Below are 12,404 nucleotides of genomic sequence, written 5' to 3'. Positions count from 1 at the left end.
AAACGTAGCCGCTGTTGATGGTGTGGGACTTTAGAAGAGGAAGAGACGAGGATGCTCCCTCTATCATCGTGCTCATGCAAATTTTCACGGAAATCAGGAAACCAGACTACTTTCCAGTACAAAGAAACAACCCTCATTCAAATCATTTGGAATGGTGTCTGGCTATCCAAAGACAGAATCTGTAGCCTGGAGAATACGATGTACCTGCCCAGGGACTAGATTTGCAAAGCAGGCATAAAAGAAAAAGAAACACTCTCTGTGGCCTACCAGATATTGAATCGCGTACCTTATTGTGTCTCCTTTTCAGAGTTAACGTTTTGATCTCTCAGACATTTTCTGTGAGAACAGGGCATTCTTCTGTGACAAAGGCCAACATGAATCTGGGTTTTGATTACCAGCATGAAACCTGCTGGCAGGTTGGTGAACTCGAGCCAAGTTTCAAGCCCGTCGGGGCCACAGCAGGGAAGTTCTTCCTCTGAAGGGCTGTGGCCGGAGTCTGGTTCCCACCTAGGCTCTAACAAAGGAAAGGCTGCAACTCCATTCCCTCACACTGCCCACCAGCCCCCTTCTACCTCAGCCTGACCAACAAAAGAGAAATTGGGGCAAATATCCTCCGCCTTAATCCTACCTGAAACTACGGACCCGGCTTTTTGAAAGAGCCCAAGTTTCGCTTGAAATTCTGCTTTCACTTGAGACACATTCAAAAGCTCAACGTGAGCTTGAAAGAAAAAAGAATAAGGTGTGCACCTCATCTCTGCAAACCAGATACCCCAATTAGGGTCCCTATTTCCTTTCCGCATTACCTGGGCCCCAGTGTTGCTATTCTCACTTACAGTTCAAGATTCTTTCGTCAGTAGGATTTGCACCCCAAAGCATTCAAATGTTCCTCAGTCAATCAATGGTATTTGTTGAGCACATACTGTGTGCAGAGCTCTGTACTGAGCACATGGGAGAGTACAATACACAGAGTCGGTAGACACATTCCCTAACGTTCCCTACCCGTAATGAGCTTACAGTCTAGAGGGGGAGACAGATGTTAATATAAGTAATTTATAATATATAACTTAAGGATGTATATGTAAGTTCTGTGGGGTTGAGGATGGGGCAAATATCTAATGCCCAGAGGTCACAGACCCAAGTGCACCATCAGAAAGTCTCCCAGAGTACTAGTCTTCCTTTCAAGAGACAGATTGAGGGAGTCAGTTTCCTCAGCCACGAGCCAAGAGAAATTAAGAAAATGCTTTGCACTCAGAAAGCGCTCAATAATGTCATGAACCGATTGATTGAAACTCATCCTGGTTCTGCTTTGGGCCCACTGAGTGACTTTGGGAACGACTACTTAAGATTTTTAAGCCTCAGGTTCCCCATCTGCTAAATTTCCAGTAACAACAGAGCTAATGGGACTGATAGGGAGACGGGGTAGCAGATAATCTAAATATTATGAGTCACTTTGCAAGTGTAAAATGCTGATAATGGTCTCATCCAATGCTGACAATATAAAATGGAATGTTGCAGCCCACCACCATCCCAGTGGCCACCACCATCACTGTGGCCGCCACCATCACAGTGGCCACTGTCATCCCTGTGCCATCATCATCTTAGTAGCCACCACCATCCCAGTGGCCACCACCATCCCAGTGGTCACCACTATCCCTGTGGCCACCATCATCCCAGCTGCCGCCACCATCCCCGTGGCCACTGCCATCCCTGTGGCCACCACCATCCCAGCAGCTACCGCCATCACTGTGGCCATCGCCATCCATCCATTCGTTCATTTGTATTTATTGAGCTCTTACTGTGTGCAGAACACTGTACTAAGCACTTGGGAGAGTACAATATAAACATAGACACAGTGAGTTTACGACAGCCACCACCATCCCAGGAGCAAGTGAGCTTATGTGAGCAAGGGTTGGGAAGGGTGGGATGGTGATGAGTAGGCTTTCTTTGGGGAGGAGGGTGGCAGAGAGAGCCACAGTGGCAACTGAGTGGGTAGTGAACGTGTCTACCAACGCTGTTGCATTTTACTCTCCCAAGCAGCTAGTACAGTGCTCTGCACTCAGTAAGTGCTCAGTAAATACCATTGATTGATCCATGTGAGTAGGCTTTCTGGAGTGCAGGGAGGAGCCAGTCAGCCAGCCCAAAAGAGGACAATCGGGTACATAGCCCAAGTCTTCAGGGCAGAGGCATATGATGTAGGTGGAGCCGGGCCTGCTGGCCACCAGAAACAGCCCCACCTTGGCTCAGCCCTCGCCAGTCCAAAATCCCCTTCTTCTTATCTTGGTGCAGAGTTGGGTCCGGTTCTGTCTCACTTCCAGGACTGGCCTTATCCATCCGTGGCTGGCTTCTCCTGTAACCCCTCTCTGTCTTTCCCTTGTTCTCCTTTTGAAGCCCATTGCAGAGGAGTCACAGAGAAACAGGGCAGCCCTAATTGTGTTGATGAAATTGCTGGTAATGACCTCCTGCTGCCCCCTCCCAAGCATGCTCCTAAACAGTGAGATTTGTGCTCAAGTTACTGTCTCACTCAAGGACACGTTACATTGTCCCCAATAACTCTGGTATTTGGTAAACATTTATTATGTGGCGGCCACATCTGTGGGAGATCCAAGATGATCAGAGCAGACACAGTCTCTATTCCTCACGGGGCTCTCACTCCAAGAGAGAGGGAAAGCATCCTCTTTTTACAGATGTAAAAACTGAGGCCAGGAAAAGTCAAGTGAGTTGCCCAAAGTCACAGCAGGTAAATGGCAAAGCCGGGATTAGAACCTGGGTCTCTTGATTCCCCGTTCCGAGCTCTTTCCACCAGAACTTGTTGCTGCTCCTCTCCTCCTTGAAGTTTGATTAGGTGTGCCTACCAAAATGAGACACAGCCATAAATCCACTAAGGGATGCACTGCCTAAAGCTAGAGTCCTCTCATCTCCTGTCACAAGTCACTTATCCACTGAAGAGAGGTTATGGCCAGCAATTATTTTAGCCTGGCTCAAATTAGTAAAAACAAAGCCTTCCCCAACACCCCTTACTTAGTTTCCCAACTTGCAGCCTGTGCTTCCTTCAAGCACCCGTGGAAGTTAAGAATAAAACAAAAAAATTCCTCACGAGATAGATTTTTTTTCTCCTCAACTTCCAGATTGCTTGGAATTAATCCCATCCCATCATTTATTGTGCTTCATGTTGATTCTTTTTTCTTTTTTATTATTATTAATAATAGTCATAATAATAGTAATGGTATTTGTTATGTGCCAGGCACTGTTCTAAGCACTGTAAATCGGGTTGGACACAGTCCCTGTCCCATCTGGGGCTCACGGTCTCAATTCCCATTTTATAGATGAGGTAACTGAGGCCCAGAGAAGTTAAGTGCCCTGCCCAAGGTCGCACAGCAGACAAGGGGAGGAGCTGGAATTAGAACCCATGACATTAATGTTGTCTCTCTCAAAAGTGGAGCTCACAAAGAACTTCTATGACGTTCAGCCCTGGGGCCTCTAGGAAACTGGAGCACAGGAGATGAGAGAGGCAGAAACAGAGAAAGGGTGAGAATGTGGTCCCATGTGTGCAGCTTATTGAAGTACTGAAGAGGGTAGGAAACAAGAGGAATGATGAGGCGCTGGGATGGAGTGGGAATGGGGGTCATAGTCCGAGAGGGGGTGACTGGGCTCTGTGGTGGCTTTTGGCTGGATTTTGCCATTTTCCAGGGAAAACAGGGCAAGAGTGGAAGTGCCTGGGCTGAAAGAGAACCCAGAGCTTCATGGTGGGGGAGGAGTGTGAGAGCGCCTGACTGGAGGGATCTGCAAAAGCTGTTGGCCTGGTCTCAAGCCTGCCTCGCCCTCCCTTTAAGCTGTGCCCTGGCTCAGAGCCAGTTCTCCATCAGTGTGACACACTTCTACTATTTTTCCATCCGTGGGTATTGAAAATCCAGTCCCTAAATGTGGACATTTAAGCTCAAAGAATAATAATAATAATAGTAATAATTATGGTATTTATGAAATGCTTAGTATATGCCAAGCATGGTTCTAAACACAGGGGTAGATGCAAGGTAATCAGGTTGTCCCATGTGGGGCTCAAATTCTTAATCCCTATTTTACAGGTGGGGGAACTGAGGCAAAGAGACTTGCCCAAGGTCACACAGCAGACAAGTGGCCGAGCCGGGAGCGGAACCCACATCCTCTGACTCCCAAGGCTGTGTTGCTTCTCAAATCAAATGTGAATGGTGTCCCCAGGACAGTTTAACACCTAAGCATTAGGATGATCAAAATTTTTTTTCAGGACCCTCATAGTAAAAATAGCCAGTAGTATTCAACTCCTCAATCTGTCATCTCAGAAGAAACTGGTTCTTCAGGTTCTTGAGGACAAAGAAAAAAGATAGCAACAGAGGCTGTGTTCTTAACTCCAGAATCTTCATTCACCTTTTATGTTTGTCTGTGGACTTCACATTTGTTGAGCATTCTTTTTATAGTCAGGCATCAACCGGTGCCCCACAGCACTAATGTATATATCTGTAATTTTATTTATTTAAATTGATGTCTGTTTATATTGATGTCTGTATCCCCCCCTCTAGACTGTGAGCTCGTTGTGGGCAGGGTTTGCCACTTTTTATTGCTGTATTATACTTTCCTAAACACTTATTGCAGTACTTTGCACACAGTAAGCGCTTTGTTTAATATGATGGAATGAATGAACTGGGATCGACTTTTAAACAATGAAATTCCTCAAATGTTTGGGCAAAGTAGGAGGTTGAGAATGAGCAAAAATAGATTATGTGGAATTTTCAACACTTTATGGGTCATAGATGGTGCTCTGACATTCGAGGCAAAACAGTGAACCAGTGGAAGGTGAAACTGCCAGGCGAATTGGCACCCGCCGGAGACTTAAAAAATTTGGGTAATCCTGAAAGCTCTTTAGCTCTGCCTCCCCTTTCTATTTCCCTTGGATTTAGTTTTCATAAGAATTTGTGTTTGTGTGTGACCACTGATAGACAAACCTTTAGGTTCTCTTAGGGTAGTAAGAAAGAGGGAGGATGTGTTGAGGGTAGGGAGTAATTTGGGGAGAGTGATGATTTACATAAGGAGGGGCCTAGTTGGTATTTTTTGTTAAGCGCTTACTATGTGCGGAGCACTGTTCTAAGCGCTGGGGTAGATACAGGGTAATCAGGTTGTCCCACGTGAGGCTCACAGTTAATCCCCATTTTACAGATGAGGGAACTGAGGCACAGAGAAGTTAAGTGACTTGCCCACAGTCACACAGGTGACAAGTGGCAGAGCCGGGAGTCGAACCCATGACCTCTGACTCCGAAGCCCAGGCTCTTTCCACTGAGCGATGGAGAGCGGGATGTTCTGGGAGAGATGTGTCCATGGTGTCGTTATGGGTCGCAAACGACTCGATGGCATAAGACAAGACAAGTAGAAACGTTTGCAGGTCAGGGCTCTTCTTGGCCTATTTACTGCAAGACTGGCTTGCAGTAACAGGCCTTGTATTTGTAATTCCTTTCTAGTGAGCGTTCTCCAACCATGTCAGAAAACAAATCAGGGTTGGTCCTCTGACCAAACTCTATCTTAAGAGAATGCCTATCTTCTGAGGCCAGCCAGAACCAGGCAAGAGATCTTTTTCCTGTTTGAGAGAACAGGCTGAACAGGCAGTTTATAGTGTTGGACAGATTGGTCAAAGAGAACTTTAGTCCCAAGAGTTCTCAAGCCCCTAAAGGGATAGGTGGAATTCCACCTTCTGCTTCCCCTCCCCAAGCAGGGCACTGGTGGATTAGATTCTTTACTGAGCCTCGAAATGGCTGAGAGGCAAAAGGGTTACCGCTTGCTCTGGCTGAAGGATACTAGGTAATAATAATAATAATAATGATGGTATTTGTTAAGTGCTTACTATGTGCCAAACATTGTTCTAAGCGCTGGGGTAGATACAAGGTAATCAGGTTGTCCCACGTGGGGCTCACTGTCATAATCCCCATTTTCCAGATGAGGTAACTGAGGCAAAGAGAAGTTAAGTGACTTGCCCAAAGTCACACAGCTGACAAGTGGCGGAGCCGGGATTAGAATCCACGACCTCTGACTCCCAAGCCCGGGCAGTTGCCACTGAGCCACACTTGATGGTCCTGGATAGAGGGGGCACTCTTCCCAGGCCCCCTATAAGGCAATGAGCCTGCTGCTCTGACAGATGAAGAGAGTTCTTCAAAGACCAATACTTTTTCATAGTCAGATTGACCCAAAGGCCTTGGGAACGTAAATTACAAGTGCGGAACTGGTAGTTCTTGTTCCGGGATTTGATCCTGTCACGAGCCAGATGGGTCAACTCACTTGTGAAAGTGAACAGATTACCTTGGCTTTTGTTTTTCTAGACCTCTAGGAAGAAGGTTAACCCCACCAAGACACCAGAATGCTATTCACCATGATTTGTTCATTCATTCATTTCTTTCCTGTCATTAAATCACCCTGCAAACACGTTCCGAAATGTGAGCCTCCCTCCAAAACTTTGACCATCAACTCCATCCAAAGAGAGGTTGAAGAGCATCATTTCATAGGCTCTGGAGGCCTTGTAAGGGTTAAATTGCCTCACGGTGAGAGGCTCCCCCTGAGTAAGTGGTTCCTGAATGATAATAATAATTTATTTAAGCGATTACTAAGTGTCAAGCACTGTCCTGTAGATCCCAGTTAATCGGGGGCTCTAAGTGATTTCAGGGCATGCTACCTTTGAACATTTCCATTTCTCTGACCCTCCTTCCTTGCTGGGAGATAACTTCTGCTTTCCTCTGCTTTCTCTGACTGCTGACCCTGTCATTCCCCGCATCTCTGCCCTACCAGATCCTGAATCTAAAGAGAAGGATGTCACCCGCCGCTTCTCCTTAGCCTCGTCCCTCAGCACAACAGCCACCACCACATCTGCGCTAAATAAAGGTACCTGTATGCTCTCTGCTCCTAACTGCTTTCCTTTGCCTGCTGACCTCAACTTGTCCTTTGGTGGACTCTTGCCGAGTGTCGCGTGTCATAGAACTACAAGCAGCTTCTGCCCCGGGCGCTTCTTGGATCGCTCTCGAGCCAAAAGGACTTCGTGACAAAGAGAAATAACAATTAAGAATAAGTTCCCCAAAGGGGCAGGCTTTCCAGCTAATAGGGTGGCTAGGGACTGTTTCGGTGAAAATCGTCAAGATCTATTCCTGTAATTTGGGTTTTTCTCAGTAATTAAACTACCTCAAACTGCAGTCATGCTGAATAGTTCCTTTGACTGCTTCCCAGTGCCTTGGGAGAAATGACAAAAAGGATCCATATCCTTAGGCTAGTATAGATTAAGGCCAAATTTATAATACATACAGGAAAAGACTTCTGACTAAGATATATGGCAGCTCCTTCATTGTTCTTGCTTTGCCACGAGGGCTCTGACCAAGTCTGGTGTGCCACAGATGTATTATATTATTTAAAGGGATGAATTTGGCCTTAGAAAAACACCCTACGAGGACAGGGGTAGCGCAATTTAATTGTTGCAGGACAGGATACGGAATCAGAAAACTTTGGTTCAGACTCCAACTCTGCTCACATGATGTTGACGATTATGATATCTTAGTAAGTTATGATAAATAAATAATGATGGTACTTGTTAAGTGCTTACTATGTGCCAAGCACCATTCTAAGCACTGGGGAAGATACAAGTTAATCAGGTAGGGACAGTCCCCGTCTCACATGGGGCTCACATTCTTAATCCCCATTTTATAGATGAGGTAACCGAGGCCCAGAGAAGTTAGGTGACTGGCCCAAAGTCACACAGCAGACATGTGGTGGAACCAGGGTTAGAATCCAGTTCTTTCTGACTCCCAGGCCTGTGCTCTATCCACTAAGTCACACTGTTTCTTATTACAGGAATAAATAATAATGATAGTATTTGTTAAGCGCTTACTATGTGCAAAGCACTGTTCTAAGCACTATGGGGGATACAAGGTGATCAGGTTGTCCCACGTGGAGCTCACAGTCTTAATCCCCATTTTATAGATGAGGTAACTGAGGCACAGAGAAATGAAGTGACTTGCCCAAAGTCACACAGCTGACAAGTGGTGGATCCGGGATTAGAACCCATGACCTCTGACTCCCAAGCCCGGGCTCTTTCCCCTGAGTCACGCTGCCCCTTTCTACTACAGAGAAATGGTTTGGTGGTGAGATTAGAACTGTGGAGAAGTCTATAAATCACTTACCCTTTGGAGATTTGTTCTTTCTTAATATGGCGATGATTTTGTGTATTTGCTGAGACTTCTAGCACTTTGCCAGCTATCGTTCCTCTGTCAATGGATGTCACTAGGTAAAGGCCGAGAATGCAAAATCACAAAACCTAAGAGTTTTTGTGGAAATTAGGAGGCCTGGGTTTTAATCTTTGTTCTCTTGTTGGCTGAATGATGTGCAGTGCCTTGCCAGTCTCCCTGGGTCCTTCTTTTCTCTCAGGGACTCTATTGGTGAAATTATTTTTCGCCAATAATTATTGTAGTATTTGTTGAGTACTTACTCTGTGCCAGGGACTGTACGAAGTGTTAATAGATACAAGAAAATCAAGTCGGACACAGTTCCTCCCTACGTGGGACTCACAGTGTAAGTAGGGGCGAGAACCCATATTGAGCCCACCTTTTATGGATGTGGAAACTGAAGCACAGAAGTTAAGCGTTTGGCGTAAGCTCACGCAGCAGGCAAGTGGCAGAGGACTAGAACCCAGGTCCTCTGACTCCCAGGCCTATGCTCTTTCCACTAGGCCACACTGCTTCTCCTTGAACTGCTCAGAAGAAAGGTATTTCCTGCATAGTTACCTGTTATTGTAACATAGAAACAGTACAATTGTATTAAACTCCTCTGCATCTGTAAACTCCATATAGGTCCTCTCCGTCCTGCTGTAAAAGTCAAGAGGCATGAGATAAAGAGTGACCCAACTCCCTTGGGGTTTGAAGGTACACATTGTTGTGCTGCATGGAATCTCTCCCATAGTCACCGGATTATCATTTTAAGAATTGCACGACTCTTCTTTGCCATCAGCTCATCACATTTATTAAGCACCAGGAAGGGTTGCTGTGATTTGGGCTTCTTTGATCATTTTTGTTAAGTTACTTTACCTGCTCTTTCTGTGTTTGTGTTGTGCTGGTTTTGTGGTGTTTCACTTTCATTTCTTCACGTTAGAGGGGTTTACTGCCATTCTTCCCTGCTCATCTCTGAAGCACTTTCTCTGCAATCTAAAAGCCACTTCACAGTCATATCAGATAAGAATAGTAATAATAATAATAGCAATGATAATTGTGGAATTTGTTAAGCACCTTCTATGTATCAGGCTCTTTTTGTATGGTACCTGATAATCCCGTACTATGCGCCAAGCACTATTCTAAGCACTGTGGTGGATACAAGGTAATTGAGTTGAACACAGTCCCTGTCCCATATGGGGCTCACGGTCTTAATCCCCGTTTTACAGATGAGGTAACTGAGGCACAGAGAAGTACAAGAGGATCAGGACAGATGCAGTCCCTGTCCCACATGGGGTTTACAGTTTAAAGAGGCAGAACAGGCATTGAATCCCTATTTTACACATAAGTACCTTGAGGCTCAGACGAGTTTAGTGACTTGCCCAAGATTACACAGCAGGCAAGTAGTGGAGTCAGGATTAAAACCCAGGACCTCTGGCCCCCAGACCCATGCTCTTTCCACTAGGTCACAGTGCTTCCTAGATAATTGTTTACACCCATTTTATGTCTTTAATATTGAAATTCTCAACCTTGGCAGTGTAGCAACCTGTACCTATGCTAATTGACACTTCTCTACCTAAGATGAAGGAGGCAGCAGGCAACATTGTTTTATTGAACATTCAGTCACCCCTGTGCATTCCAGGGTCTCTTCACTGCACTTAGTACCGTGTTTTGCATGCGATAAGCACTCAGTGCATACAACTGAATGAATGAATGTCCACCAGCAAATCCACTGATATAATATTTTGAAAATGCCCTTTAGACTGTAAGCTCCTTATGGGCAGGGAACGTCTACCAACTCCATTACATTGTACCCTCCCAAGCAGTGCTCTGAAGACAGTGAGCGCTCAGTAAATTCGACTGATTAATTTATTGTCTGTCACGTTATTCAGAGTTCCTTTCTGCCTCCCCAGAAGGACCCCACCTTCAGCAGAGCTGGCAGGAGAGGATCCCTGGCAACACAGCATTAGGGAAGAGGCCGCTTGCCCAGCCTCCTCATCCCCCTCTTAAGCAGCAGCAGCTGTCATTGCTCTACCATGACAATGACACCGTGACCACCACTCGCCACTCGCATTGCTTACGCACTGAAAGCGGTCTGCCTTGGGCCTGTGCACAATGGGGGTTTCTTCCCAACCAAAATGATGTGTTTCTAGCCCCAAGAGAAACTCCGTTTCCTACATGGCTCTCGGGGCGAAAGGAGCCGGAGCAACTGCTAGGAGAGCTGCCGGTTCTGCTCCAGTGTTTTAGCAAAGCTGGCGACGGCCAGCAGAAGGATGGACCTGTAGTAGTCCCATCTGGGAAATAGCAGCAGAGGAAGGCAGGGCCGGCTCAGTTAGCCCAGGGTAAAACCAGGTCCCTGGCGTTGTCGCTCCCGTCCCTGGGCGGAAGCTCTGGTATTGCCACTGTGAAGGGAGCAGTTGACCCATCCTTCGCTGCTGCCATCCGAAAAGAAATGACAGCAACACAGGCAGCCGAGTCTGCTCAACTGTCCTATGCCCGGCCAGGACACCCCAATTGGCACCACTCAGCAGAAGACAGCAGTGCCAGTATGCTTGCTGTCTTCTCCCCCCTTTAAATTCCTTTTCTCATTCCCCACCTTTCCGTCGATGCTTTTTCCTCCTCCCCTCTGTCTCCCCACCCCATCCCTCCCAAAGTGATCAGACATCTGTTACACCGTGTCACGGGTGCCCTGCATCGAGAGAAGACAAGCCCAGTTGAGAGATGGAGAATTCTTTGGTTTTCAATCTGAGTTTTGGGAATCCTTTCTTAAAAAATTTCTGATCACTAGAGTAGTAGTTACAGCCACTATTGAATAAAAATGAAGTTTATCAGATTCAAAATTGTCCCGGAAAATAGAAAACAGGAAGTATTTATTTCTGTGTGTATTTGATAAGGTATAACTCCAAATGATTTTGCTGTGACAAAAATAGGAAAAACGGAAATTACAGCTAAATAGTACCCTATTTATCAATTCTTCTGTCCTTGAATTTACCCCTAACAGGTTTTATTGAGGGTGTGCTTGGTTGTTCTGCTTGCTTGTTTTCTGACCTGGGCAGTGTTGAGGCCCCTGTTGAGATTAATCATTTTCAAGTTGCATCAGTTGGTGAAAAAAGAAACATTCCATATTGATAATTATCAAAATTATACAGTAGTTTACCTTGAACCCCATCTTTGAAGAATAGTTATCTATTTAGAGTAAGGAGAAGGAACACTATCTTTTTACTCACTGTTGTGCATTTCTGGTAAGGTTTGGCATGAACATTTCTTTAAAACTTGTTTGTCCATACATCGTGTGTGTTTGACTCTCCAAAAATCAAATGCAACCTGAAAGGACAGTGGTAACAAAACTGTATTTTGTTGAGGCTGTGTGTTTGGTTTGGGGTTATTTTTAAAGGACAGAAAGAAACGAAGTCTGTTTCCTCTCACAGATGCTTTTGAGAATTCCATATTGGCCCAGGCTAATTGTACTGAAGGCTCCACCACAAGAACAGTCCCTAGATCTGCTTCACAGACAGGTAAATGTTGTTATGTTACGTTACTGTGAATGAGAAGTTGAGTAACAATTAGGCCTTTATTTGAAAGCTGACTTCATTTCTGTGCCATGCTCTCTTCATGCTTCCCCCCTCCCTTAAAGAGCAAAATTAAATCTGATTTAAATGCAATCCTGACTAGGGGCATGGGGTTAGGTATGATGGCCTTTAGTAGACCTGTGATTCTCTGCATGAATACATCAGCAGCATGGCGTAGTGGATTGAGTACGGGCCTGGGAGTCAGAAGGTCATGGGTTCTCTAATACCAGCTCTGCCACTTGTCTGCTGTGTGACCTAGGGCAAGTCGCTGTGCCTCAGTTACCTCATCTGTAAAACTGGCATTGAAACTGTGAGCCCCATGTGGGACAGGGACTACGTCCAACCCAATTTGCTTATATCCACTCCAGCGCTTAGTACAATGCCTGGCACATAGTGAGCGCTTAACAAATACCATCATCATTATTTTTATTATCTATTCTGTATTTATAGTATTTATCTACACCTACTATGGGCAGAGCCTCGTACTAAGCACTTGGGAGAGAAAAATCTCATTTAACCCACTGCTGACTCCTGGCCCACCTCCTGCTCTGGCTTGGAAATCCCTCCCCCTTCATATCCGACAAACCACCGCCGTCTCTACCTTCAAAGTCTTATTAAAATCACATCTCCGCGGAGA

General features: G+C 45.6%; 1 protein-coding gene across 9 annotated transcripts in view; it reads left to right on the top strand.

Annotated features, from left to right (window-relative positions):
- The window catches only part of MCF2L2 (MCF.2 cell line derived transforming sequence-like 2), a 482,616-nt gene that overhangs the window by 457,540 nt on the left and 12,672 nt on the right, over positions 1 to 12,404 (top strand). For 6 of the 9 annotated variants that reach the window (XM_029058027.2, XM_029058038.1, XM_029058021.2 and 3 more), the window contains 3 exons: positions 6,799 to 6,891; positions 8,844 to 8,915; positions 11,627 to 11,713. In XM_029058027.2, coding sequence (XP_028913860.1) covers positions 6,799 to 6,891; positions 8,844 to 8,915; positions 11,627 to 11,713 — 252 coding nt within the window. The remainder of the gene's footprint in view (positions 1 to 6,798; positions 6,892 to 8,843; positions 8,916 to 11,626; positions 11,714 to 12,404) is intronic. The other 3 variants (XM_029058052.2, XM_029058068.2, XM_029058076.2) reach the window with 2 other exon arrangements.

This window comes from Ornithorhynchus anatinus, chromosome 1 (assembly GCF_004115215.2).
Source record: "Ornithorhynchus anatinus isolate Pmale09 chromosome 1, mOrnAna1.pri.v4, whole genome shotgun sequence".
Lineage (NCBI taxonomy): Eukaryota > Metazoa > Chordata > Mammalia > Monotremata > Ornithorhynchidae > Ornithorhynchus > Ornithorhynchus anatinus.
The sequence above is the reverse complement of the archived record's forward strand: the minus strand, read 5'-3'. Positions and strand labels throughout refer to the sequence as shown.